Genomic DNA, 27,426 nt, shown 5'->3' with positions numbered 1-27,426 from the left:
AGGTATACAATGTTGAAATCCACATATACTCCTTTGCCGCCTCTCCCTCCGGGGTGGACTGAACATAGAGCCCCTTCAGGTAGGCTTCCCGTTCCTACGCATATCGCAAAAAGCTGACAGAATAATAGGCCATCTATATTATTACAACGCCGAAACCAAGCAATCAACGTATAAAAGGCCTACTGCTCCAACCCCAGAAACCAAACCCACCGTCTTCTCCCCTGAACATCCTCCGTTGGGTCTCTCAGCTGCTGTTCCAGGTGCTTCCCCAGCCAACGTTCCTTTTGGCGGAGCATTCAGATTCGGAGCCTGTCGCAAGGATGATCCGGGCAGTGGTCGGCGTTACGAAAAGCGACAACCGCAGGACCGTCCAAAATCGAAACACCCAATACCTGGATGTCCATCTTGGTTCCTCGTGAAAACCAAACTCGGTCGCAGATTCGTGCACAATCCCGGGACGAACGAGAGCTTTTGGAAATTTCCAGAACATGTTCTTAAAGGAGTTGTGGAATATGATCGAATAGAGAGGGAAAGGAATGAAAGACGAGAACGTGGGGAATTAAGTGAAGGAGAAGATACTAGGAGAAGAAAAGAACCACTGCCAGAAAAGGAACAAACAGGTTCAAGAGAGGCTGCAGCTGACGAACAAGAAGAAGAGTATAGCGACGAGTATGAAGAAGTTGAAGTCACTGATGAGGAGGATGAATTGCGGTCAAAGAGATTGAGGACGGAGGAAGGCATCGATCAGCCAATCGAATTCAATGAAGACGACATCGCTTATCAGCTGGCAGCCATGGGGGAAGATTACGGACTTGACCCCGGCGAGTACGGTGAACCTGGAGAAGAGGGTTGGGAAGAAGGGGCAGAAGGCCTACCGCTTACAGAAGAAGATGCGACTGCTCTATTCCGAGACCTTCTAGATGATTATCGAATAAACCCCTATACACCATGGGAGAAAATCATTGAGGAAGGCAGAATTATTGACGATACGCGATATACTATTCTCCCAAATATGAAATCAAGGCGTGAAGCATGGTCCAATTGGAGCCGGGATCGTATCCAGGAACACAAAGAGCGCAAGGAAAAGGGAGAAAAGAAGGACCCACGTATACGCTACCTGGCTCTACTCGAGGCGCATGCAACTCCAAAACTATTCTGGGCGGAATTCAAGCGCAAGTACAGAAAAGAACCCGAAATGAAGGACAATCGCATGTCAGATAAAGATCGCGAAAAGCTCTATAGGGATCACATCTCACGCTTAAAACTACCGGAGAGCACCCGTAAATCCGACTTTTCAGCTTTCTTGAAATCAATACCACTAACACACCTAAACCGGTCGTCAACAATTGACGCGCTTGACTCTTCGATCTTAACAGATATTCGTTATATTTCCCTACCATCCAAAGTCCGAAACCCTCTGATTGAGACTTATGTGTCAACTCTTCCAGATGCTCCAGAGGTGACGGACCTCTCAGTAGAGGAAAAAGAGGAGAAATTAAAGAAGCATCATGAACGCCAAAGGCGGGAGAAGGCGCTTGCAGACCGCAAAGCAATGGTTCAGGAAGAAAAACAGAAACATCAGAGAGCGCTTGTCCAAGGTAAAGGTATGCTTCGACATGGCGATGAAGAGCTCCGAAAAGCTATGCTTGTTGGCAAAGAAGGTCTGACGAGCCATCTCGAGGAGATTGGGAAAGGAAATACCTCAATAAGTGATGAAGAGTAATGTTAACAGATCCATTTGGTCAAATCTAGCCCAAGTTCATATTCCTGATATGCACAATATTTTTATGCTTAGCCTGTGAGTGCAAGTATTATCACAGTCACGGCAGGAATCTTTTACCCTTGTATAAAATGTATGAATACCCTCTTTAAGTATTCTATCCATTTTATTACTTCAAGGGATGGGGCAATGTTGCACAGACCAAATTCTAAACCTCAACCAGAATTTAACTGATTATCTTCCAGGTGATAGGGCGGACCAGCAATAACCCCCCCCCCCCCCCCCACAAAAAAAAAAAAGGTACATCAGCGTGGAGGTTTTTGCCAGAATTACTATGCATATGTGCCCGTGAAGTGTAGCATCACATAGTCCATGCACTCATGTCATAATATAAAATTCTGGTCCGAATGAACTTCGCAAACCCATAGCCATAACAGAAAAATGTCCAAACAACAGAGAAAACCAGTAAAATATTGTGAGCAGCTTGTCTTCACTTTAAACTTCTTTTCCTTTAACTTGGATTGACAATAAGCAGTGCCCAACCTGTAGTTCACCCACTACTGGCTCCACTCTAGACAAAGCCACCAGACCGAGATGCGACAGAAAGAGATGGATCTGGAGACACAGAGAGAATGTGATGCAATCTAATTAAATGAGGGCACACTAGATGCCTCCCGCAAACCTGCCTCTCTTGCTACGACTAAGAATCCTTGTAATAGCCCCCGAGAGGAAGACCGTAACGCGCAATGCCATAGGGAATATGGGATATCAAGGTATGTAGTAGCTGAAGGATTGATATTTGACTTATGGGAATTGGGCTGGTGACAATAGTCTCTTCGTGAGACACGGATTCTTTATACCCTAAGGTGAGGTCTGAAGCCATCCAGGATGAGAACCCCAGTTGCGAAGTGAAGGTGAATGTTGGACGCAGAATTGAGTTCGGGGATTTTGAATATCGGGCGAAGTTATGTATGGGCTCTACTCCATGATGAGCTACGCAATAATGAGAAATTAGGACCTTAGTGAGTGTTGTCCTTGCAGCTAAGTGTGCCAGGGTTATCATCTCACCGTTTAATGAGTATGGTAACCGGTTGTTTTTCCTTGGGTATTGCTGGAGATTCGAAATCCATCCCATGGTCGAGGCAAGGGACGACAAAAGAGGATATACCAGAAGATAGTGAAGCGACGGAAGAGCTACGAAGTGTCAAGTTGAGAAGTAGGTAGTTGAGGGGTCGTTCAGTCGAGTTGGAATCATTGGAAAACTGAAATTATTAAATACTTTTTAGGGAGGTAAAGCAAATAAAGTGGTAGAACAATCAGAGCAGTTACTCTGAAGCAAAAGTCTAAGGCAGATCCATCATGATCAAGGCATCGAAAGGGAGCATGGAGTAACTATATAATGCTATCATCAAACACACTATGCCACTGTGAGTGTCTCTCATACATTTCTTGGTATCCTGACTCATTTTCCTGCTAGCAGCACGTCCATAGTGGTTTTTGACAAAGCGATTAACGGAGAAGGGTATCATAATTTTAGTAAACTGGGCATTGGAAATTCAGATGTGCCATCACGTCTCATTGGCATTATTTGAAGCGCCAGTTGTCCCATTCATCATCATCGTCATCATCATCATCATCATCATCGATGTCTTCATCCTCTTCGTACTCAAATACATTTCCGCTTCCAGGGGTTTCAATATTCCCTCGTACTGAATCGCCTTCAGAGTTCACCATGTCCTTCAGTAAACCTTGTTGTCGGCGTCTCAATATTTCTTCCCGTTTTTCCTTCAGTCGTTTAACACGTTCGTCCAGTTGCTCCATCTCATCGAATTCTTCTTCAAGCGACCGTGTAGCCTCTTCCTGTTCGCCCTGCAATTCAGCCTCGCGAGCCTTTGTCCGCGATTCACGCTGTGCCTCCTCGTGTTTGGCCAATTCAGCAGCTGAGACAGGTGCGGCGCATATTGTGGCACCGGAGTTCAAAACAGCGGCAGGAACTTGTATCCTGGTAGGTGCAGCAACGAAACGCTCGAAAGCTGCCCATTCGTCTTCATCAATAGCTTGAGGTGCCTCCTGCTGTTTTGTTGAAGCTGTGGCTTGTGCTGGCAGTGGAAGGGGGTTTTCTGTCGCAGCGTTCGCCGCTGGCACTATCGCAATATCTGGGGACGGGCCTGTTTCTTCAGTAGGCGATGCTTTCTCTTTCTCATTTTCTTCTCCTGCTGATTCCTCAGTCTGGTCAATCGGTTTGAGCTTTTTGCGTATTTCTGTGGGTGCGGACTCGAGCTTTCTCTTCTTTTTCTGCCTGTCGGTAGCAGACGCTCGTGATGCGAGCTCATTGCGCAATAGTGCACGTACGTCGGCCATGATGGAGGTAGTGGCTGGCAGATAGAATGCAGTTTTTGTCTTGTATTTCATCCAAAACAGTCTTCCACAGCAGAAAGCTTCGCCGGCAGCTTCACCCACAACCAAGGTTGCCCCCAGCTCGCGCCTTGGCGGCCGACGTCGCAATCTGACTAAAATCCAAGCTATCGCTGACATAATCTACAAGCGAGTGGATTGATTTGATGACAATATGCCAAGCCGCTAATAACGCATTAGTGAGCTCACGTGATATTCTAGCCGTTCTTGGTTGAAGGGAGACCATCCTCTTATAAACAACTTCCATCCATCGCCAACTTCTTTCTCGACTTCATCTCCTTGCAAAATATTCGACTCGCGCATCTCCCGTCATACTTGCCGTTGTGACGTGATTGTTTTATCCACCTTGTGTTGATTGTTGGGGAGCATCCCCGGCTGTGCATAGCACGCGACGAAATAAGCTCCATTCTCCGCAATTTGGGCCAATTCGAAGAAAAAGAAGGATAAGCCAATTCTTTTCTTGAAACAAACAACATAGCTGGAGCGCGAAGGACGTAAAACTGGTCTAGCTAAGACAAGATTGCTGTTCCTTCACACTTTCAGACCTGCTTTTTGTGTATTTAGCAACCTTCGATGCCTGTAGACAGGAAACTTCGTTGGTTGCCAGAATCAACAGTTCCAGCAATTTCGATCTTTCAGCACACGTAGCTCATTGTTTAGTTCATTTGTTTAATATTTGCCATGGCCGGTAAGCATATGTATCCCATCCGTATACAGCGTCACGACCCTATAAGGAGCTCCGCGCGTTGTTTTGATCCCCTCGCTGTGGTCAATGATTGCACCGGCTAACCATCCTACAGAAGAACCTCGACGTTCCGGCAGAGCCACAAAAGGCCAACATAAGAACCTTGATATGCCCGAGCCTCCTCCGAAACGAAAAGGGAAATCCCAGACGAAGGCCCCGAAACAAACCTCTGCAGAACCAACACCGCCTGAAAATGAAGAAGACGAGATAATCCGTTGCATCTGTGGCGAATATGAGGAAGAAGAGGATGTGGAGCGTGACATGATCTGTTGCGACAAATGTTCCGCGTGGCAGCACAATGATTGCATGGGACTTGACTTTGCAAAGGGTGAAGAGCCGGCAGAGTACTACTGTGAGCAATGCAAGCCCGAGAATCATAAAGTCCTCCTAGAGAGAATGGCACGTGGTGAAAAGCCTTGGGAGGAAGCTGCCCAGAAACGAGCCCAGGCTGCCGAAGAAAGAAAAGCAAGACGCAGGAAAGGTGGCAAACGTGGAAGAAAAAGCAGAGTCAGCGATGTGAAACCCGAAACAAGTGATACAACTCCGCGTGCATCAGCAGCCCCCACCCAGGAACCTATTCAAGCCGTTAATGAAATTCAGAATGGCCCTCCAACAAATACTGGGATCCAAGAGCAAACCACTAGCTCTCAGAAGAGAAAATATTCCGATCATGCAGATACTGGACAACACGAACCGGTAAGTCAAATCAATATCTTATCCAAAAGCTAATCGCTGATCGTGGACATGCCAGGAACCGAAACCTAAGCTCCAGAGACTCTCAGTCAGTGGTCTACCAACTGTCCATCCTCAGGAGATCAAGAAGTCTCCGGCGCAGAGTCGGAAGGCGAGTATGGCAGGAAGTCCCACCACTCACGGCGCAAAGACAAGCAAGTCTCCTACAGAGACAACCGCCGGTGGTGCAACCACCTTGACCCAAGCTAGGAAAAATGTTGCAAATGCCTTAATCAAGCTCTTCGTTGAGCAAGCTGGAGTAGCACAGGAGCAAGGAAAGTTTTCGATTCCAGAAGGAAGGACCAAAGAGAGTGTAGGAGAGTACCTGGGGTTCGCAATTGAACAAGCAATGTATCAAAACCTCTGTGGAGGGTCAGGGGAACCCAATGATCCCTATAGACAGCAGATGCGGACCATACTGTTCAATGTAAGGAAGAATCCTTCATTACGTGATAGTCTGCTTGTAGGTCGTATTACTCCTGATGCCTTCTCCAAAATGAGCACGCAAGACATGGCCAGTGAGGAGCTACGACAGAGAGACGACGAAATCAAGCGCGAGGCGGAACGACAGCATATCATCATCCAAGAGACGGGTCCACGCATCAGACGGACCCACAAGGGCGAAGAATTTGTGGAATCTGATCCCCAGTTTGTCGGAACTGAGTCTGTCTTCTCGACTGCCCCTGCTCGACGTGATACCCTTGGGGAAGCAATGAGTCCTCGTGCAGCAAGCCCAGCCACGGGACGAACTGGATCTATGGACGCTGTCCAACAGAACCAGAAACCGCAACCTATTGACACACAGGTGATTCCCACTGGGAGACCTGGACGGTCTGCGTCGGATGACTTCAATATCCAAAATGTCTGGTCAAGCGTTCAGTCCCCGGGAGCTGTTCCTCATCATGACCCGCCGCAATTTGGGCCAACAGTGTTCCCACAGGAGCATCCGCCTCCATCCACGCATAAGGTTCAGGCTGATGCTGAAATCGATCAATTGCTGAAAGACGAAGAGCCGGAGTCGCCACCATATTCACCCAAAGACTTCCCTGGGCCCGACATCATCTGGCGTGGAAAAGTTTTGATGGATGGGGTTGCCAGTTTTTCCGCTGGAGCACGATTTGTTGGCGGTGCTGACCTTAGCGTAAGGATCCCATGGTCGCAATTAGTTCCTCCTTCGTTGACAATTGACGGCCGCATCGATATCCAACTTGCAACAAATTATGTGTGTGGACTTCGATACAGTCACACGGTAGATATCACAGTTGTGGCAATTCCACCCCCAGATGCTCCTGATGATGTCGTGAGCTTCAACAACTTATTCGATTACTTCGTTCGACGAAAACGGTATGGTGTTATGGGAAAACATCCTCTTCCCGCTGTGAAGGACACATATCTCGTTCCTGTTGAGGCAGGCTCAGGCAGAAAGCCAGAATTTATGGAGATCCTTGAGAACAATGCTATTGAAAACCCAACGCCCGAACGGCTATTGCTTGTGGTATTCGTCCTCAAGACAAGTAACAATCACTCAAATGCCGTCACGCCGCAACATCCTCCAGCTAGCGTGGCTAGTCCACTAACAGCCACCCCAACTGCACGATATTCTCAACATTCACTTTCCTACCAGGACACGGATCGACCTTCTGGATCACCTTCACAGTCTCAGGGACATTATAGTCCGCCGCCACCATATTCTCAACCTCAATCTCCGCTAGTACTCAATGGAAAAGCAGCTGCAGTCTACGTTCTAGGGGAGCAGCTTGCCTCATCACCTACCATTGAGGAGGTCTTAAGACATGCTCCAAATGCAGATGTCGCTCAATTCAACGTCATTGCAGAGATCTTATCTCGGCATCCGTCTGCTGCGAACAGCTACGAACAACTAATGAACGCACTTATGGAAAGGACAAATGGTGGAACATAACATAATCTTCAATACTTCTTGAACTACCTGTTTGTCCACCTGTCATTTTATTGTCTGGCGAACCCATATTTGTGCACTTAGGCGGATTCTTTGTTGGAACTGGGAATGCATTGTATTATCCGCTAAAAAAGACAGCCAAAGGCGTTCACTCTTGTTGTGTACTTTTCTTCTGCCCTTTTGGTGTGTTACTTGACTTAAGTCTTGTGTCTCAATTTGAACAAAGAGGCTGTATCACATGTATTTGTATTATTTTGCTGAGCTTGTTGAAGTTCTGCCTTTTATTTGGTTGCAGAATCCTTCCTGCACTTTGTAACTCATAGCGAGGTATTGCTCGAACCTGCAACCCCGTATGTATATGTTTAATTAAAATGTTCGACGGATAATATCTTCAGCGGCCCCCCAAAATCAAGCCAAGCGAAACACGGGTGTCCGTGGTCCTTGATAGAGTTATATTGCTCAGACAGCTCTTATCATGATGAGCAGAATGGGGTTTACTAAACAACAGCAGTATCAAAGCCTAGCAATATTGAAATACGAAACAGGATTGCGTAGGATCTCTCTCCAATATGATCTCAAGCAATTTTTCTTCGACCCCAAGTGAATGCGACATTCTCTAGAGCCCTAACTTGCAAATTCAAAACAGATCTAGCCACAGACCTCCTGCCATAAACTTGAATAATCCCTCTTTTAACATCAAAAATACTAGACTGTGAGTTGGTATTAAGTTAAACACCAGTAACGCCTGCGCTATGCAAGTCCCGTGGAAAGTAGAATGTCCACAAATTACCACCTGCTTCCATAACCCCCTCCTCTTCGTCTGCCATAACCACCACCTCCCCCGCCACTCCGGTAGGATCTTCCTCCATATCCTCCGCCTGGCCTGGGGCCCCAGCCGCCATCTTCGTAACCTGAATCACGACCGGACGGCCCATCCTCGTGTCGCGATGGCGGTGGACCCCTGAGCTCCTTTTGTAGCGTGGAATATGTTTCCCGCATTTTGGCGTAGCCTAAATGCATTTTACCGAAGAAATGATCTGCAAGTCGGCGATCGTTGTCTAGACGACTAAGATAAGCACCGCATACGTCGCATACTTGAAGCTTTTGATGTCCAGAGGGACCGGAGGTATCGGAAAGGGCTTTCAATTCCCTTTCAGCGCTTTCCTTCTGGTGTTTTGATTGTCTGATCTTGTGAAATTCCGTGATTGCGAGCGATACACATCCGAGCTCGCCCAAAATGGCAGTTTCTTCGAGCCCGGTATTGATCGTTTTGCTTAGGTCTGAAATTTGTCGCAGCTAATAGTACAGGTGTCAACATTTGCACTCCAAGTCCGAGCAACAGATTTACAACAGAAAGATGAGTATATCGTACTAAGTTGTTTGTCTGCCGTATCTCATCCGGGGTTTTCTCCAACCGTCGTTGCGCTGAATCAATTCTCCGATTACACTCGTCGATGTACTTTTGCATGTCGCGCATGTAATCGTATTCAAACCCCCACTTCGACTTCTCATGCGACGACGCTGCCTCATACTCAGCCTTTAAACCTTCGCTGTGTACCTTGGGACACGGTCCAAGGTCTTGTTTCGTATTTGTGAAAAGGTCATGGGGGCATGTGCCGACCAGATACGATCGGCAGACTTTTGGGTCTGTAATAGATAGTTGCGCGTTTCGAGCAGATGCACCAGTACCGATGAGCTGGTCCGCTATGTAGAAAAGAGAAGTTAGCGAAGGCCATCGCGTGGTCAAGCTTTGAGCTGCTGAAGGCAAACACACACCTCCCATGAGCTGCTCGAGAAGCTTGCGCTGCTCGGCGGCCATGCTGAATCGTATCCTCCAAGCAAATCTCGGTGAGAAATATCTAAGGGGGAGGCTAGTATTGTAAAATCAATCGCTGCGACACCCGGACGATGCTCTCTGAATCACGGTACTGGATGGACGGAATGCTGAATGTTCGACTTCGCCCTTCAAACGTTTCCCGAAATGGATTAGCGTTCTAAGCGGCTCTGGCGCTTAAATTTAGACGAACCGCGCGGAATTAGGTCCAGGCTAGCTGTATCCGGTTAGTAATTTCTACGCGCTGACCTCACTCCCTCTGTCAACCGCAATAAGCTCTCGGTAAGGCGTCAACACCGTCTTTGATGGAACAATTGGGCCCTAGCCTGGGATAGCCGTTCTATCTCAGAGTTGGGCGATAATGTCGGGATGATTTTCCTTTCCTTTCATTTGGTTTGCGCTCTTGCCGCATGGCTAATAGCTGCTGTTGCTTTTGCTGCTTCGGACTATTCTGAACAGCTTGTCCTCCAGCCTCTTCCGCCCTCCTCTTTGCTCGCTTCTTTCAGCTTTCGAAGCAACGAATCCATTGCCGCATTTCAACAACAAAACTTTAGATATTTTCCTCGTTCTCTGGGACAGATTCTTCAGCACGCCAATACAAAGGAGCTACACCTCCGATTCTCGACAGGACGATGGGATGCCGAGAACTGGGGAGATCGCCCATCGCAGGGGTTTAAAGAAGGTGGCACGGGGGTTGAACTGTGGGCATGGATGGAGGCAGATACAAACGATGAGTACGTCCAATCTCTCTTGAGACGCGGATCATATATATCTGATGGATCTAAGGGCGTTCGCCAAATGGGTGACATTGACGCAGTCGCTTTCCGGTTTGTTCTGCGCTTCTTTGAACTTTATCGACTCAACACGAACGACTCGACCGTACCTTACCTTTCAACCGAGCGGCAATCATTCGTCTGTCCAGAACTTGCATCTTCTCCACGGTACTTTACCAGGGGAAGTCGTTTGTACAGAGAACCTGACACCTTTTCTAAAGCTGCTTCCGTGCAAGGGGAAGGCAGGCATTTCGAGCTTGCTTGACGGTCATAGGCTTTTTGACGCAGCATGGCAGAGCATGTCTATTGACTTTCGACCTGTTTGCCCCGGCACCGATGGACAATGCCACGTCGAGTTTCAGCAGTCTGTAGATATGGTGCTGGATATAGATAGATCGAAACGCCCAAGAGGTATGTTAATCGGCCGAAATTATTCAAATCTGCAAAGCTAATTGCCGTTCCAGACAACCCTATTCCCCGGCCCGTTCCTGTTGACCAGCTGGTTTGCGATCAGTCTAAATTATACCACTCGAGAGATACTTGCTATCCAGCGGCATCTGCCGCCACAAAGGAATGGAGCTTGGCAGATGTGTTTGGCCGATCCATACCATCGCCCTGTCCCCTTTCGAAAGATGAGACGAATACAGTCTGTCTTAAGGTTCCAGCGGAACGAGAAGTCCTTACAACCGCTGGGGCTCTCGAACAGAAAAGCCCAGACGGCTTTTCCCGCTGCTATACACTTTTCACGAATCTTGGATTGAATCTTGTCCTCCCAGCGCAGGAGTCGGTTCGCCAAGTCCCACTAGCACAGCCAGTTTTACATGCTGAAAGAACTACGATCGGCCATGGTCAAGAACGTGGCGGATTAAGATCCATTCTAACCAATCCATCTAACACAAAGGCGGTCGATTTTGTCTATTTTGAAAGCCTCCCTTGGTACATGAAACCATACCTCCATACTATGAAGACTACACTTACCCATAGGAACGGTTCATCAGAGGAGATGTCTCCTAAGCAAATTATCAAAGACATCTTCTACCGACCCGCAATCGACCGAAAGCGTGGAACCCAGCTGGAGTTAGTTTTATCCGTTCCCGCTGCATCCACAGTGACTTTAATATACGAGTTCGAGAAGGCAATTTTACGTTATACCGAATATCCTCCCGACGCTAATAGGGGATTTAATGTGGCTCCAGCAGTGATTAGGATCCTTGATAGTAACAACACCAGCGATACACTTACACCTTCGTTTATCTATCTTCGTACCACTAGCCTTCTTCTCCCTCTGCCAACTCCAGACTTCAGTATGCCGTACAATGTCATTATCCTAACGAGCACAGTAATAGCTCTCGCGTTTGGGAATATCTTTAACTTATTGGTTCGCCGTTTGGTGGGTGCGGAGGAGGCGCCCCCGTCCGGGGTAAAGGCAGTTATTCGAAGCAAGATAGTTGCGCTCAAGGACAAAATCCGTGGCAAAGAGACCAAAGTGGAATAAGTACTGTCGTGAGCTCTGCGCAATATACTCGGACGCGACTCTTTAACGCAACACTCTGCGCTTTTAATTCCGGCTATCTGTACATATAAAATCTTTTTAAACTGTTTTTATACCCTTTTTCGAGAAAACATAGCTTCAGATCTTCCTCAAGATAGGCTTGTTGTCCCAAAAAAGATTAATATTTGTTTGAAGAGGCTCCAATCGTTATGAGCCTGGTCACCATTTGAAAATCTATTAAAAAAAAAAAAAAAAAAAAAGAAAACCACCGCCCAATTCCAATGCAAAAATACCCAAAAGTACGCAAGAAATAAAAGGGTGAATCCTCCAAGGAAAAAAGAAAAAGGCAATAACCTCCAATGGTGACAAATGGAAATTTACACGAATCCGTTTAAAGGCATGTAGATAATTAAAAAAAAAAAAAAAAGAAAAAGAAAAAAAGGAAAAAAAGTCGGTGGTGTATCACAAGGGGCCACAATGAAACAAATAAACAAAAGAAATTTCGGTAAACTGGTGAGGCGCTCAGGTAGACTGAGAAGCCTTATTCTCGGCTTCTGCTTCGGCTTTGTGGAGTTCGTCGACATGATCAGCCCACGACCCCTGAATTGGTGTTGGAGAAATCGAAGCATCGGTGCTCACGGCAGCGGACGGCTGCTCCGTATTCAGAGACATGGCCCGAGCCTCATCCTTATTACTGCCGGGCAAAGCAGGGAATTCACTGTCAGCTCCGAGGGCGGGAGGCGACTGGACGCCTGTGTCCTGAGCAGCTGCATTCGGCGGAACATCAGCGTTGTTGGGACTCGTCGGGCATCCACGGCCTCGACCACGCCCGGATGCACGTCCCCGTCCGCCACGGGCGCCTCGGCCTCCTCGTCCACGGTATCCATTGTCACCAAATTTCTCGGTCTCGCCATCTTGAAAAGTCGTAAAATTCTCTCTTCTGTGGCCCTCACTTACAACACCGCCGTGCATGCCACGGCGATAAGCACCTCTGCCCCTTCCACGGTCTCCAAACGTATCTTGCGATTTCTCTGCATCCCATTCCCGGCCAGTTTGCGCCCGGAGTTTTCTTTGCCTATTTTGTTCACGCTCATTTGTCATGACACGATGATTCTGGCGCTCTTGGGCGCGTCTCTCTGCCGCAATTCGCTCGCGTTGCTGAAACGAAGCCTCGTCTGCTTCTGCGCGAGCATGGGCGGCGGCGCGTTTGGCTGCCGCAATCTTGACGGCTGCCATCCGCTCCGATAGTTCTCCTTCAGTAAGTCTAGGCTAATTACCAAAACGTGCGCGTTAGTGTCACAAGTTCACTCCTCAGGGAGGTGAGATAGTAGAAGAACGGGACCACAGACTTTCTTGATACCACCAGTACCACTCCTGTCCCCGCGTACAGCAGGCACCTTTGGCTTCACAACTTCCTTCTGCTTTGGGTCACCGCCATCCGCACCAGTAAGTTCGGTTGCTCCCGCGGGCGCTTGTTCCTTATCAGACTGATTACTCGTTGACTCATGATTTACCGTGCTCTCGGTCTCATCTTGCTGCCGATTTACGGTGGCAGTCGACTTTGCACCTCTGACATATAGGCCCCCGCGTGGTCCTCGACCTCCGCCATTCCCACGTCTTCGATTATATTGTCCGCCGTTTCGATCGACAGGTGTAGGCTCCTGCGGGGCCTGAGGGGAGACGGCATCTGGTTGCGCGGCATCGTATGGTTGAACATCGTCAGTGTACTCGACCTCGACTTGCGAGGGTGCGACAGGGATAATCTCGTCGTCGAAAAGGTCGTCGACGCCGCGCGTCTGGGCGAATTCGTCCATAGCTTAAGCGCGAGTTGATCACCGCGTAGTTTAGTTTCAATGGAATAGGACCTTCAAAGGTGAAAACTAGTTCATATAAAGTGAGCGGACCTATAACTGAACGGTAAGCCACTCCGCAACTTACAGCTTCTTTAAAAAAAGACGCGTATCCCATTAGAGAAGAGCGAGTGGTTAAGCAGATAAACTGAAAGTGAATAAAAATAAGTTTTAAAAATGGAAATACAAGATGCTCCCTCACTGGGCGACAAAAGTCAAGTGACGAAATTCGTTTTCTCAGGTGCTGAACATTGGAATATCCCGGACCAATTCTCCCGTGGACTTCATAGGGATGCAGAGATCAACCAACACATACGACGAAAAGCCGTTTCTGCCGACGTTCACCGGTTTGAAGCTTAGTAACTGACTCGGCGCTAGCGCTATCAAGGTTAGTCATGTGATGTCTTTATTTTCACCTCACTGCTTCCGTACGGAGCACTCCATACAAATCAGGGGGAATGCTTCTCCATTTATTGAGAACCGGGGCCAAGCAATGACACGAAAACATTTAGACCATTCAGCTCAAGATGACTGAGGACAATTTTTTTGTAGCAGTCGAATAGTAAATTGGCGCCGAACTGATTGTCCGCAGCATACATGCAATATAACAAAATTACATACATCTTCAAAAATGAGAGACCGAGCGCATCAAATTGAATGGGTAATACAGTCCAGAGATATATTGCACAGGGAAACGCCAAATTCCCTTCCTGCAGCGTTTCATCCATGTAGGTTATTTATAAATCTTGCATAAGAAGCCAAACTAGCCCATTTTTCGTTCCTCTGACTTTTGCGTCCACCAACCTAGATGTAAGAGCTAAACATTGTCTAATTACGCAGCAACAAGTATGGCAAAGGGGCACACGTTATATGCATGGGGACATCATAGAATCGGAAGCGGTAACTGCGAACATTGCGTCTTTAGGCCGGTGTGAATGGGTCGATGTAAATTCTGATTCAAGGTGGAGGATACATAACTATTCATTTTGTCTGAGAGCCGCAATTAGGAGAGATGGAATGCACCTTGTCCCTCGTGCATCGCGACATCAAGCTGTTTCCGAAGTACTTCGGCACTCGAGTAGTCAGGTAGTTTCAAATAGTTGACACAAGTCATCACACTAGGAAGATAATCATCAGAAGTGTACGGTGGGTCACTCGGTCGGCAAACGACGGTGAACATGGGAGTGAGACTCTTAAAGCCTTTATTGATACGTCAGTCAGTGATAGGTTCTCTAAAAATGTGGAAACAGCTCTCATAGAGTAAGGGTGAACCGACCTCCAATAGGAAGCTTTGGACTTCCAGTCACAAACTGTAGGAAATCGCGGCGCTGCTGAAGAGTGAAATTGCTCATAGTCTCAAGCAAGTTCCGCACGCTACGACTATCCATATTAAACCCATGATCCGCTTTAATCGAGTCCATCAAAGCTAGTACAAAAAAGGAAGAAAAATTAGTTATTCGGAAAGATGGAGCCAACCAGCAATAGAAAAGTAACATAGAAAAGTAACAACATACTTTCGATAGACCAATCTTCTTCGACATGACCAAAAAGCATTACCAGCTCGTTTGGCGTGAACGATTTCAGGGCGGAATAAGCAAAGACCTGTGAGAACCCTGACCGGAAAGCATCGATTTGTGGCCGTACACCAGTCCCAAGCGTGACATCAATAACCTTTTCAACATAGACGTGCACGTTCTCTATAGTAACAGGGGTGTTTGCTCCATCAGGCAATAAGTGGATATTCGGATAGCCGGGTAAGGTGAAGTCCAATCCCAAATCTCCGATACGTGCTCCATCCACCTCGCACGTCTTGAGCGCATGTTCTTTTTCTTCCGAAGCGTGGGACAAGCTACTTTCAATGGCACCTTTGGCATCAGCAAACTGTTTAACCATCAAGAGTGATTTAGCTAGATCAGGGTCCACCGCTTTAATCGCACCGACTGAAGGCTTAAAGGTTGAGAAATTGTTCCCAATCTGGAAGAAAGTCGGATTGAATGCAATGTCGATGATTCTTGAATCGAGCATAGACCGAGCCACAAATTTCCCAAGGCCTTTGAAATAGTTCAAGATCTTCTTTCCGGAGTCCTGGGCCAACTGTTCTGGACCAAGAGGTGCTGGGAAAAGACCGAGCTTGCTATAAACGTATTCGCCATCGGCAGAGTCCTGCTCTCGCCAAAGCTTGAGCTTCTTCTTGCAAAATTCCTTAGACACTGTAGAATAGAATTCCAGCGTGGGCCCGAGACCTGTCCCAACCTCTTCGAAATATTCAACCTCAAGAACGCTCGGAGACGAGCCGTAGAGCTCCATGACCTTCATAGCGGAATCCAAAATCCTGGTTCTCGAGATGCGTACCTTTTGTCGCTGAAGTCTAGTAAACGGACGGTCATCACGACGTTGGTCACGGCGATTATCGTCTCCGGGTTGAGAACCCTGCCACCTCATCATGGAGCGCGCATAGCCAAAGGATGTCGACTGTAAGAACAGGTGGCGTGTCTCAAATGGAAAGAGAAATGGGAAATGACGTGCGAGATCCTCACTCCAGTTTGGCAAGCAGCTACTTGCGACAATCAGTGGTTCCTCCAGTTGGCGATTAAGCTTCGCGGTGAGCTTGGTGTTAATGAACTGCGACAATGGTTCTACGACAACCTTAATCGGTTCATTAGTTTCGGTCAAAATGTAGTCTAACTGAGAGTTCAGCCGGTGTAAAACGCGAAGCAACTTTAGAATCGAAGCAGTGGTCGCAGCTCCAGTGAGAGACTCTGGTAATTCTTCTGTATCTGGGTCGCTGAGTGAGGTTGATTTTGTCGGCGTTAATTTTGATGGCTCGGCAGGAGGTGGTCCTTGTACACGCTTGAAACGAATTGTGTGGATGGCGGACCACACATTCCCAGTGAAAGTACCTGGAATGGGATTCCGATTGTGATGAATGGCACGATATACTGTTGTATCGTGGGTGATCGGTTTCCCGTCGATACTAAATTCAATATGCCAATCTTGAGGAACTGATGCCATGGCTGCCGCATACGATGAGAATGGACGGCCGGCCAAGGCAAGCGAACTTCGAAGTGACTGTGCTGCAGAGGCGGATGTGGATGCAGAGCTTCCAGCAGGCGTCAGCTGCGAGGGCGTTGCGACCTTTGTGCCGTCATCTCGTCGCGCGGTTACCTTACCACTAGAACCAACCTCCATGTTCACCGCTGTGGGATCTGGGGCACCGTTCTCAGAAAGGTCATCTTCCAAGTCATCAACTATTGCGTCCAGAGGCCCTTCATCTTCATCATCTTCCTCGTCATCATCATCGTCATCGCTGAGCTGTCGTTCATCCGCACATTCTAGAGGTTCGTCTGATTCATCGCTTTCATCCTCTGGCGGAGGTGGCGGGGGAGGTGGAGGTGGAGGTTGGCGTCTTGTCGATCGCCTTGATCGACGAGATCGATCTCGAGGACTACCAGGTGTCGCCGGTTGGGATGACATGCCGGCAGCGGTCTTTGATTTTTCATTTACCTTCCCAGCACGTGGGGTTTCACTTGATGTTGAGGATGCAGGCTGTTGGGACGATGATGGTTTATCTTTTCCGCCGGCATTGGATTCTGCCCTCTCTCCTAATAGTTCTTTCGATTGAGAATTACCATGTTGCGGTAAGAGATGATCACGATGTCGAGACGCTCGGGAACGTTCAGATATGGCTATCCTTGGACGTAGATACTCATCCAGAGCCTTAAAGTTGGCAATTGCATGGATTGAGACCATGACATTTTTGTAAGCCTTAGGGATATCCGATTCGTCCTCTGCACTTAGCCGAAGACGAAGTTGCTTCGATAACATTGACGTCATATTTCGACTCTCATAAGAGTTATGATGTACCGTGATTACTTCGAAATGCTCGGTCCGGCTAAGTAGATCTTGCAACTTATGAATGAGAACACCAAATGGGGTCGTAGACCCGGTATCACTGCTCAGGCTTGAAACATTTTGAGCCATAAAAGCACGAAGAAAGTCGGTCTTGGCGGTATTTCCAGGGGCTATGGCACAGAATAGTTAGCGAGGAAGGCGTGTCAAAGAGTAGTCTCAGTTATTACTCACTGTGAAAATCGCCAATGACATCGAGTAAAACTTGAATAACGCCAGAGTGGAGCAATTCCGCACTTGTAATACTCTCAACTGCATCTTGGGTAAAGTACGATGAGAGTTTCTGGAAGAGTGAATACCCGTCTTCAGGTTTGGTTTGCTTGTAACAAAGAGCGATATCTGATACGAGGCTTTTCAGATGGAGAAGAGCGTCCAACGCCTTATCATGCATCCCAGCTGCTTTGGTATGCTCATACAGCCGAAGGAAATCCTTAGCATAATCCACCACCAGTTTTTCGTTATGAAAACGCCGAGGGCGAAGTCGGCCGGCATCCGAGGACGAAGAGCCCTCCGATTCCGAGATATCTTCCTGGTCTTGATCATGATCGTGTTCTTCATCGTAATCATCATTATAGTCCTCATCGTCGTTGCTCTCGTCCTCTTCGTGGGAATCGTCACGAGCGTTGTCATCGGATTTATCTTCCTCAACGTCGGAGCTGTCTTGGTTATCGACTGCAAGATTCCTTTTGTCATCTTTGGTCTCAATGTCATAAGACGGTACAAATTTCTCAGATAATCTGGTAATCTCTGAAATGACACCCTCGCGATGGAATTGATATTGGTAGATATCCTTTAGGCGTTTAAATAATAGCTCTGAGCACCGGAGAGCCAACGCAACAAGGGAAACGTGGTCGTCCTGCGAGAGGATTGCAGCGAGAAATGAAGCATATGGTACATTGCGTAACGCGTCTTCGATAATCTGGACATCCAGATGTTGCAACATTTTTAACTGTGCAAGAAGTACCTTTTGCCTAACAGCAAGGTTGACTGTGCTAGAATACGTATCTGTCAATGTGGGTAAAAGAATCGTGGAAAATCTTTTCATTTCCGCCTTGCATGGTTTCAGCAATTCCACTCGCTTTCCAGTCGATTGTCCTGCTTTGTGCGAACTTGAATACGAAAGGACATCATCACCAAGCGCAGCGCGAAGCCGATCGTTAGTTAGCAATTCCTCACCAGGAACGCCCGGCAGCATTTCACATATGACATTGAGAGTTTCATAAACCTGTTCCCGTGGACGATGAATTAGGGCTTGCATGACGTGAACGCTGTCTATTTTGACAGTGCCATCGCTCGCGCCAGAGGGGGGCGACACTCCAGTCAAGATTTGATAAAGCGTATCGACGACATCCATCTTGAGCAGTTCCATTGACAATCGAGGGCTCGATCTGCAAACAATTCCGAGAACACGCAGAAACTGAGTATGAATATGTGATCCAATCAAGTTAGTAGTCCCTGGCAAAAGCAGGCGGAGAATCGCTCTGAGCATCTCCGGCTCGATAAGTTCCTCCAGTTTATCCGGTTTGTACTTGAAACTTTCTACCACGCGACAAACGCAAAGGCAACCTTGCTCCACGACCTTCTGATCGCTACTAGAGAGAACATGCAGTAATGTGGGCATTACGTCTCTGACCACATGAAATGAGTCCGTGGGGAGATTACGACAACAGTTGGCAGCTGTTGTTACAGCTGTACGTTGTGTACTGGTGGGGAAGAAGTCAAGGTAAGTCAAACACGCGGTTAATCCGCCTTCACGTACGATAGAAGCTGGAAAGTCAACAGAGATTTTCGCCAGCGTCTGCATCAGTCAGTGATTGAACATTCGAAGATAGCCTGATCTGTCACACTCCACAATAGTATGCAGTTAACGGTAAGTAAAGGGACTGAACCTACACTGAGTGCTTGTTCTGCGAGATCAATAAATTGGATGTCTAACAGTTTTCGGCAAAGCACCGGAACTGCTCCTCCATAGACAACATTTGCAACAGAGCCTCGAATGGCCTCCATTAAATTTGCCAGGCAGCGACACGCAAGGAGCATAATCTCCGGGTTTTCTTCGCCAGTCTCACTTGGCTCCATGAGAGTAACGAGCTCCTTCACATAAGAATCGGCCGCAAACTGTCCAGAAAGAGTATCTTCATTGGAGACAAGTAACAGGTCGGATAGTTCTTGCAAAGCGATAAGTTGGATGGATGGATCATCTTTCATTCTCAGATTCACAAAGATATCCCGTAATCTTGTCGAAATACCAGACATCATCCCACTCAGCGCTCGCAATGTGCTCTGCAGCTCCAGAGGGCTTCGAGAGCCGAATAAGTGACTGCGAAACGGGTCCCCGCTGTCCTCATTATTTAGATCCGACTCATTTCGTGGGTGCTCTTCGCTATTTGGAGATGACACATCTGTTCCACTTCTTCCTGCACCTTCATCCTGAATGTCATCGGCGTCTTTCATGGTAGTGTCGGAGTCACGTTTGGATTGTCGTCTCTTTTGGTGGCGAGCAGCCGATAATTGACGCGAATTATTGTCTATAAACAAGGTCTGCTATTAGCCATAGAGGTAGGCAAAATCGGGTGAAAGAATCGAATACGGTCCCACGGTACCTTGAGACGGCTTTCTGTGCCTAGATGATTTCGGTTTGGAGGCGGATTGGGTACCTTTGGATATGTCATCTGGTTCGCGGGAAGACGATCTACCAGACAGGTTAGAAATCAGAATCGACTGCAGGGACGACTCGGGATGAAACGCGTCTGCGTTGTAGAACATTGGCCCACGCCAGCAGAGAATGTGCCATCTACCGCCAGTTCATAATGTGCATACTCGTACAGGCAAAAAAAGAATAAAATCCTCGGAACACATACCCTGCTTGTGACATCGCTGCCTGTCGGTGGGATTGACGTGGTGCTGATGACCGGGGGGGTTGTTGATTGGTATTTGTAGTCGGTGCAGCTGTCTTCAGCCTCTTTGCTCTCCTGGGTGGCGACCTAGTCGAAGGGGTTTGCTCTTGTTCAGGTGCAGGTGACTCTTTCTCACGGCGATTTGAAGCTTTCCGCTTCCGAGATTGGGATGAGGTGGACGGGTTGGAGGCTGGGTTCGAGCCAGGACGTGCGCCAGGCGTGGATGGGTTTTCTGCAGCGAGCCTTGCAGCGGAACGCGTTATTCTGCGGGACATGAGAACTTTGGTTATTCCTGAGGAATCACTTTGTTTGCGTGGGGGGAAATCGAAAGGTAGTTGAGAAAAGGTGGGAATCGGGAAAATGGTCTTGAAGTTGTCTAAAGAAGGGGAGTCGAGCAGCTGCAAGACATAGAACCCCGTCGAGAAGAAACAAAGGTGAAGAAATATCCCATGTGAGAAGGACTGATAAAATAAGAAATAGAGCTACAGCAAACGAGAACAGAGCCGGGAATTACCTCAGAGAGGGTGGAGATGTGGAGGAGAGGGAAGTTGCCTGAGGAGTCGGGTTCTGAGCAGATGGGGCTATAGCAATGGAATTCTCCGAGGGCCGTCCAGATTGATCAAGGGCAGCTGAGGCAGTTCGCTTGGCCATATGTATGTGTTGCACAGTGCCCGCCGTCAACCTGCCATCCGCAGGGAGGAGGAAGGAAGACGCACTGAAGCAACAATGGCAGGTTGGCTATTTGTCCACGTCACAGGCTGGAACAACACTTTGGAGTGAGGGACAGGTACGGTAGAGGACAGGTGAGGAGGTTAGGCCTGGACCAGCATTCCAGAAAAGGAGTGTGTTGAAGTGGGTGAAGATGGGAGAAAGATATTCAGAGAATGGGCGGGCGATGGAGGATGATTGATGAGATATTCGTGAGTTCACATCGGCGGCATGACGAGCGAAGGCGGTGCGCTAGTCTTCCCACGCCAAGCCCGGCTGGAGTTTAGTCAAGCAGGCCAGGCGCTTGCGGAGCAGTACCGGGTACCTTGGGCCTTGCCGAGAAGTTGCGCTTATTTTCAACACATTTCCGGTACCGAGTACGGAGTACTCCGTCCATAGCTGGCCCCAATGGCCCTCTTCCTTGCCAGCCTCTGGGCACCGCTCAACCACCGGTGACACCGGAGCGCTTCGAGCACTCTGAGCTTCTATCCCTGTTGTCTTTCTGTCTAGGTCGCTCCATTGCTGGGCAACCAATGCCTAAGCGCCTGGGGAGCTGCCTTTGCCAAATCGAAATCAAATTTTGAGCCCCTTCTTTAGAATAAGGCCACTATTAGGACTCATACAAGAGTATACGAGAGAAGAGGAGAGGAGGTGCACCATGCAGATCTCGCGTACTGCTCCAACCTTTTGATTGTGTGCTCAGCGGAGCCCAGCTTCACGATCTCAGCATCTACACCAGCATTCATTCTCTAGGTCAACTATTGTGTTTCCCATTTCTATGCAAAATGCTCTCAAGCGTGGTCTCGCATTCTCTGAGCCACTCTGCCCAGTATCTCATATACTTTGCTCGATCTCCCTCCGTTCTCTTCCACCGAACACGCACAACATAAAAGCCCATTAAAGCGCAGCTGCTGAGGGAGTCTCAAATAGCTATATCACCGGCTCACATACTCTTAACTTAATAGCAGTAAAGGCGGCATTCTAGGTTCCAATATTAAAATCAAGGCTATTGCGATCGATGAACCCTCTTCATAACGTGATAATATATCGCTGGTACTGAAAAACATGCCTGGCTCGGGTTCGGGTGGTGTTTGTTACACTGCTTTCGCAAACCCTTTTTTTGTACGAAGTAGCGCTGGCAAATCCTATGCATCGGATAATGCTTCCACAGAATGTACTGATCGATGAAGGCAACAAGAGGATCAGTCTCGATACCATTGTTTTTTCTTTTCTGTTAACGCAGCTCAACAAGTACAGCAGGGGAGCAGCAGTTGATAAAGGGTTAGCTCGGAGCCCCTGTGCTGTGTTTCGGCAGCTTTGGAGGTTAACAGATGGTTCTCGGGCCGACATGCTCGAGGACTGCGCCAATATAGGTTTATAGAGTCTCAATTCGCCCCCGCGTATTTCTGATATTTACAGACCAGTAATTAGTTCTGGTGGAAATCTCACCGCGTAGCATGCCCTCACCGAATCAATGAAAGCCTGACGACGACACCCCCCCTTTCGTGTCGGGAATGTATGGTTTTAGACAAGGATGCAGATCAAATATTGGGAGATGTTTTTGTAGGTTGAAATCGCCGGGCGGTTGCATCTGTCGCTGGAGATAAGAAACCGCCGGCGGTCACGATGGCGATCCAACTTCCCGTGATGCTTCCCCGAACACCCCGCATCGCCTGTCCGACGACCAACCGATTCCTCATCCCGACGCCGTCTTCCGTCATGAGCTCCATCACTATTGAAGCACCATGCAAGCTTCCTTCGCAGCTCATGCTGGCAAGTTTCATCCCAAGGGCTGGGGTTTGATTGATAGGGTAAGAGGGTCAGTTCCTGCCTGTGTTTCTGTCCAACCGGATCCTGGATGCGTCAACCCTGTCAGGGCCAAAGCTGCAGTAGCACCAAATGAGGCTTGCCCTTCTTTGCTTTTAAAATCCAGCTGTTCAGAGAAGCATTGAGTGATTAGCTTCCGCCTTGGACTGGTCTCTAGGGATAAATAACGGCAGTTGGCTATATTTAGCTACTAGTTGGCTATGGAGTTAGTTCACTCTTAACTCTGGGACAGACACGAAACTTCCGCTGCTCTTTGCCTCCCAGCGACGACAAGTTCACAAACTCGAACTCACCGCCACACCCAAAACGCTTGACAGGAAGACTCCGTACAATCCATATTTAATCGCATTTTATCAGTGTCACTTCGCCTATGCACTGTTCTGTGACTCTGATGATCACTTCCATTAATCAAGCAGACTTGAACATTCCTTGACTCAACTCCATAAGTACACAGGCTGCCGTGCTAAACCTGCCCCTCACCAAGCAATGGTTCTGTGACCACACGCATCTCCCGCGACCTCGTTTCTTCGGCAATGCAGCGATAGCCCTGGTCAAGTCTGAACCCGGTATTGTCATATATACTATCTTAGCATCACCTTTTTTTTTAAAAGCACTTTCGGGTCTACCAAGCCACCTGCTGAGATTCTCGAATTTGTCACGTTCGCTTTTTTTTTTTTGCCCCCTCATCTCGCCCATCCTTCTCCCGTCCTCTCCTGACGAGTCTGAACCATGACCGGACAACATGACGACCCCAATAGGCCGTTTAATAGCGTGGACGACACCCCGCCACAAGAACGCTTGTCCTCTTACTCATTTCCCGATGATCGGTTGAAGAAAGTCATGGATAATCCGGGAAAGACCCCGCTGCTCCTCGTCGCTTGTGGTTCATTCTCTCCTATCACATACCTTCATCTCCGCATGTTCGAGATGGCTGCCGATTACGTCAAGTTTAGCACCAAATTCGAGCTGATTGGTGGTTATCTGTCTCCCGTGTCGGATGCATATCGGAAAGCCGGCCTTGCCAGTGCACGACATCGGTATGGATCCCATCCTCTCCTCGTTCCCTGAAGCTTTGCTTCGGGTCTTGCTTTCATTCTTTTTTTTTTTTTTTTTTTTTTTTTTTTTTTTTCTTTCCCTTTTCCACCACTAACCTCCACCCGTCCTTAGGATTGCAATGTGCCAACTGGCGGTGGATCAGACCTCGAATTGGCTCATGGTTGACCCATGGGAAGCTTTGCAAAAGGATTACAGTCCAACGGCGAAGGTTTTGGATCATTTTGACCACGAGATAAATACCGTTCATGGTGGAATCGATATTGGCGATGGCACTCGCAGGCCAGTGCGAATTGCTTTGCTAGCCGGAGCGGACCTTATTCACACCATGTCAACACCAGGAGTCTGGAGCGAAGAGGACTTGGATCATATTTTAGGCCGTTATGGGGTAAGTTACATAGGGCATTTCCCTGAAAGTTCCTGGATGCTTTCTAACCTGTTTGATCAAGACCTTTATCGTGGAACGCAGCGGTACCGATATCGACGAAGCTATCGCTGGACTACTGCCTTGGAAGGATAATATCTATGTGATCCAACAACTCATCCAGAATGACGTGAGCAGCACAAAGATACGACTCTTTTTGAGACGCGAAATGAGCGTTCGATATCTGATTCCAGGACCGGTCATCGACTACATCGTGGAGCACCATTTATACGAAGAGGATAGCGGTACAGGTGTATCTTCGGCCGTTCAAGATAAATTAGGGGAGAAGGTGGACGCCAGGTATCAATCTAAAGCGAAAACGTCGGCTTCGGATTGAAAACCTGGAGCAACAACCATCGTTATTTGATTGATAATATCGACTTGCCAGCCTTAGAAGATCATTGGCTATTTACTACGTCACTGGGCTTATTACACAAGAGCTCGCGAGTTTTTCCAGATTTCAAATTTCTGTATCTTTGTCTTATAATCTCAAACGCTATGGATGACAGCCGCCAAGAAATTCATAGATTATTTATGACGGTCCGATCTTCGCGAGTCAATCTCCGTTTTTTATTGAACGCCATATAGGACAGGGAGCGACACGCATTCTACAGTCGAGTACAGATTCGCCAGGAGACGGGGATGGTCGGAGACGGAATAGAGACAGAATCCTAGAGAGGGCCATGTTCTGGTCCAGTCTCAGCATTTGGCACGCGGCAAGGATCGATGATATACCACTACAATGGCGCTGCGAAGCAGTGGAGATAGTCGTGGGCCGGGTTTTGACCTTTTTTTAATTGATGCGTGTTTTGCTCAAGGCCTTTCCTTGAGCATTCCAGCGAGATGCATTCTGTCAGATGAGATGTAATATTATTACCCTTTCCTCGTTACGTTTCTGGTCGGGGAGCCATGTTGGATGTTCCAGGACCAACCTGTGCGTCTTTTTTTCCGAACATAAACCCATAATATGTACTCCGTACTCCGTATTTATGCCGTCAACACCGAGAACCGTGCTTTTCGTCCTAAGTGCCCCGGAATGCTCCGCCATTCCCTTGCCTCTGCAGCCTGTCGCTCTACGTTTCTCGCGTCGATCAGCCCATCGTACCCACCAGCTTAGCTAAGCCCTACAGTGTGCCTGTAAATCTCTTCTTTTAGTGTGACGGAATTGAGAGCAATCTCCTGAAGACCCTACACTTTCTGCGTCAATTGCCCTGTCTTTGCCCCTTGTTGTAGGTTTGCAGGACCATTCTCTGAACCAAACGCCGCTGAAGCCCGCTGGTTGGGGTTTCACGTTCCTGATCTAGTATCAACCTACATTCGCTGGCTCGTGGTGAGTTCCATCCCCGGTTCCGCCCCCGTTTTCCCGCTTCCTGTTCGCCGCCCCTCCCCCGCCATGAAGCGGAACGGTGGGCACACCAGGACGACGGGCGACGAACACCGCTCCCATGTCATCCAGGACAGTGGTCAATTGCGTTCGCTATAGTGCTTTGATTTTTTATTATTAACGGAACTCTTGTGAATGCATCCCTTCTCCACCGGTGCTAGGACTTGGTTTAACCACGTTAACAGTCCGCTCCCGCAAACTCCCGGAAACATTGATTGATACAGCAAGCTGACCCTCTTTACTCTGGATAGGGAATTTGAAGAATTACTTTAGCAATTGTGAAAATGGGTTCTCATAGTGACTTGCCTGCCATGCAAACAAACCCGAAGATTATCTTCTTTACGGACTTTGATGGCACCATTACCTTGAAAGACAGTATGTCATTCTGCGTACTCTTGCTTTCTCCCTTTTTGCCCCTAAGAAACATATACTGATGTAGGTGCTTGGCAGGCAATGATTACATGGTACGCACCTTCATCTCCACCTCCTACTCATCAAGACTTCAATGGATTCAATCCTCGTGTGATATGCGACTAGAAAGCGGGCTTACCGTGATGTCTGGAGTCGTAATAGACCGATAACCTTGGCTACGGACAAGAGAAGCGCCGGGCTGGGAATAAAGCCGTTCTGGATGGCACGATTACTTTCCGGTATGTATTGAGATACAGCATCTCCACCACAATCACCATGTCTGCATCCAAACCTTCATCTCAAGGCCCCCTTCGGTTTTTTTTTTTTTTTTTTTTTTTTTTTTTTTTTTTTCTGGACATGGGAAAGGGATCTAAATTACTAGAATAGTGACTCCTTCCGCGAAATGCTGGACAGTGTCAAGAACCCATTTGACGAGTGCATCCGCATCCTTTGCGACAACATGAAGCTGGATCCCTACTTTACCGAATTCTACAACTGGGCTAAAGCACATAATGTGCCCATCGTCATCCTGTCTTCCGGAATGGTTCCCATCATCCATGCACTACTCGTGAAGCTTTTGGGCCAGGAGCCAGATCACATCCAGATCGTCGCCAACCAAGTGAAGGCGAGAGAAGGAAAAAGCATCAACGAGGAATGGGGCTGGGAGATCGTTTATCATGATGACAGGTGGGCCCTACTTTTTCCTCCTTTTTCTCGTGCCTTTGAAAGAGTGGCTGGTTGATGATGTGGCATCTTAGTCACTTTGGCCATGATAAATCACTTGAGATCAAGCCATATGCCGCTCTTTCGTCCGATGAGCGTCCTACTCTCCTCTATGCGGGAGATGGCGTTTCTGACCTTTCAGCTGCCTCCCAGACGGACTTGCTTTTTGCAAAGAAAGGACATGGTATGCATTTGTGCAGTGTGCCCTTTTGATAGATTTCGTCAAAAACTGACAATGCGTAGACTTGATCACCTACTGCGAACGCGAAAAGATTCCGTTTACTGTATTCGAGGACTGGTCCACAATTCTGGAAAAGACCAAGGAGATCTACGAGGGCAAGACCAATCCAAAAGTCATTGCTGAGCAGCAATTACAAGATGCATAGATTGGCGTTCCCTTGTGACGTTTTTCTTTCTCCGGCTTCATGCGGCTGTGCCGTTTTGCTGGAGCTAGAATAATGCCCTTATCAGGTTCTTGACTTTCTTTCCTTCTTAGAAGAACCAACCTACATAGCATGCTTAGACATTGCTTGACGAATAGAGAACACCTATGAAATAGAATGGAATTATTTCAGTTTGACCACGCTTATGGAGTTGACTTGTTCCGACAA

The 27,426-nt window shown here is 48.0% G+C and overlaps 12 protein-coding genes across 12 annotated transcripts; 5 read left to right on the top strand and 7 right to left on the bottom strand.

The window, feature by feature from the left end:
* Nucleotides 1-9: 9 nt before the first annotated feature.
* Nucleotides 10-1,880, top strand: CIMG_01337 (FF domain-containing protein; the record flags this gene model as incomplete). Its single annotated transcript, XM_001247565.2, has 2 exons — nt 10-79; nt 129-1,880. 2 exons carry the CDS (start codon nt 10-12, stop codon nt 1,721-1,723), a joined length of 1,665 nt encoding a protein of 554 aa, XP_001247566.2. The 3' UTR covers nt 1,724-1,880.
* Nucleotides 1,881-2,420: 540 nt separating this feature from the next.
* CIMG_01338 (uncharacterized protein) lies at nt 2,421-2,855 on the bottom strand (the record flags this gene model as incomplete). The annotated part of the gene is made up of 2 exons (XM_001247566.2): nt 2,421-2,581; nt 2,789-2,855. The coding sequence occupies 2 exons, from the start codon at nt 2,853-2,855 to the stop codon at nt 2,421-2,423; spliced, it is 228 nt and encodes a 75-aa protein (XP_001247567.2).
* Nucleotides 2,856-2,961: 106 nt separating this feature from the next.
* Nucleotides 2,962-4,119, bottom strand: CIMG_01339 (uncharacterized protein). Its single transcript, XM_001247567.2, has one exon. The coding sequence runs from the start codon at nt 4,079-4,081 to the stop codon at nt 3,305-3,307; it is 777 nt and encodes a 258-aa protein (XP_001247568.1). The 5' UTR covers nt 4,082-4,119; the 3' UTR covers nt 2,962-3,304.
* A 286-nt stretch (nt 4,120-4,405) lies between these two features.
* On the top strand, nt 4,406-7,533 carry CIMG_01340 (PHD finger domain-containing protein; the record flags this gene model as incomplete). Its single annotated transcript, XM_001247568.2, has 3 exons — nt 4,406-4,823; nt 4,936-5,576; nt 5,632-7,533. The coding sequence occupies exons 1-3, from the start codon at nt 4,817-4,819 to the stop codon at nt 7,531-7,533; spliced, it is 2,550 nt and encodes an 849-aa protein (XP_001247569.1). The 5' UTR covers nt 4,406-4,816.
* On the bottom strand, nt 6,804-9,438 carry CIMG_01341 (U1 snRNP splicing complex subunit). The gene is made up of 3 exons (XM_001247569.2): nt 9,307-9,438; nt 8,903-9,234; nt 6,804-8,826 (listed from the first exon to the last, which is right to left on the bottom strand). The coding sequence occupies exons 1-3, from the start codon at nt 9,347-9,349 to the stop codon at nt 8,317-8,319; spliced, it is 885 nt and encodes a 294-aa protein (XP_001247570.1). The 5' UTR covers nt 9,350-9,438; the 3' UTR covers nt 6,804-8,316.
* Nucleotides 9,439-9,678: 240 nt separating this feature from the next.
* CIMG_01342 (GPI transamidase component Gpi16) lies at nt 9,679-11,850 on the top strand. Its single transcript, XM_001247570.2, has 3 exons — nt 9,679-10,098; nt 10,151-10,548; nt 10,602-11,850. The coding sequence occupies exons 1-3, from the start codon at nt 9,734-9,736 to the stop codon at nt 11,630-11,632; spliced, it is 1,794 nt and encodes a 597-aa protein (XP_001247571.2). The 5' UTR covers nt 9,679-9,733; the 3' UTR covers nt 11,633-11,850.
* A 301-nt stretch (nt 11,851-12,151) lies between these two features.
* Nucleotides 12,152-13,443, bottom strand: CIMG_01343 (uncharacterized protein; the record flags this gene model as incomplete). Its single annotated transcript, XM_001247571.2, has 2 exons — nt 12,152-12,898; nt 12,979-13,443. 2 exons carry the CDS (start codon nt 13,441-13,443, stop codon nt 12,152-12,154), a joined length of 1,212 nt encoding a protein of 403 aa, XP_001247572.2.
* A 900-nt stretch (nt 13,444-14,343) lies between these two features.
* Nucleotides 14,344-21,176, bottom strand: CIMG_01344 (ubiquitin-protein ligase Ufd4). Its single transcript, XM_001247572.2, has 8 exons — nt 20,800-21,176; nt 20,250-20,549; nt 19,992-20,080; nt 19,282-19,916; nt 17,563-19,186; nt 14,994-17,501; nt 14,756-14,905; nt 14,344-14,679 (listed from the first exon to the last, which is right to left on the bottom strand). Exons 1-8 carry the CDS (start codon nt 20,934-20,936, stop codon nt 14,483-14,485), a joined length of 5,640 nt encoding a protein of 1,879 aa, XP_001247573.1. The 5' UTR covers nt 20,937-21,176; the 3' UTR covers nt 14,344-14,482.
* Nucleotides 21,177-22,015: 839 nt separating this feature from the next.
* On the bottom strand, nt 22,016-22,887 carry CIMG_10727 (uncharacterized protein). The gene is made up of 2 exons (XM_012358881.1): nt 22,461-22,887; nt 22,016-22,399 (listed from the first exon to the last, which is right to left on the bottom strand). The coding sequence occupies exon 2, from the start codon at nt 22,341-22,343 to the stop codon at nt 22,023-22,025; it is 321 nt and encodes a 106-aa protein (XP_012214304.1). The 5' UTR covers nt 22,344-22,399; nt 22,461-22,887; the 3' UTR covers nt 22,016-22,022.
* Nucleotides 22,888-23,100: 213 nt separating this feature from the next.
* Nucleotides 23,101-25,323, top strand: CIMG_01346 (nicotinate (nicotinamide) nucleotide adenylyltransferase). Its single transcript, XM_001247574.2, has 3 exons — nt 23,101-23,857; nt 23,988-24,261; nt 24,323-25,323. The coding sequence occupies exons 1-3, from the start codon at nt 23,550-23,552 to the stop codon at nt 24,632-24,634; spliced, it is 894 nt and encodes a 297-aa protein (XP_001247575.1). The 5' UTR covers nt 23,101-23,549; the 3' UTR covers nt 24,635-25,323.
* On the bottom strand, nt 25,111-25,692 carry CIMG_01347 (uncharacterized protein; the record flags this gene model as incomplete). Its single annotated transcript, XM_001247575.2, has 3 exons — nt 25,111-25,147; nt 25,278-25,370; nt 25,613-25,692. 3 exons carry the CDS (start codon nt 25,690-25,692, stop codon nt 25,111-25,113), a joined length of 210 nt encoding a protein of 69 aa, XP_001247576.2.
* Nucleotides 25,354-27,394, top strand: CIMG_01348 (2,3-diketo-5-methylthio-1-phosphopentane phosphatase). The gene is made up of 7 exons (XM_001247576.2): nt 25,354-25,627; nt 25,933-26,056; nt 26,132-26,145; nt 26,255-26,331; nt 26,480-26,779; nt 26,851-26,999; nt 27,059-27,394. The coding sequence occupies exons 2-7, from the start codon at nt 25,966-25,968 to the stop codon at nt 27,199-27,201; spliced, it is 774 nt and encodes a 257-aa protein (XP_001247577.1). The 5' UTR covers nt 25,354-25,627; nt 25,933-25,965; the 3' UTR covers nt 27,202-27,394.
* Nucleotides 27,395-27,426: the final 32 nt, after the last annotated feature.

The sequence above is a fragment of the Coccidioides immitis genome, assembly GCF_000149335.2.
Source record: "Coccidioides immitis RS genomic scaffold supercont3.1, whole genome shotgun sequence".
NCBI lineage: Eukaryota > Fungi > Ascomycota > Eurotiomycetes > Onygenales > Onygenaceae > Coccidioides > Coccidioides immitis.
The sequence above is the reverse complement of the archived record's forward strand: the minus strand, read 5'-3'. Positions and strand labels throughout refer to the sequence as shown.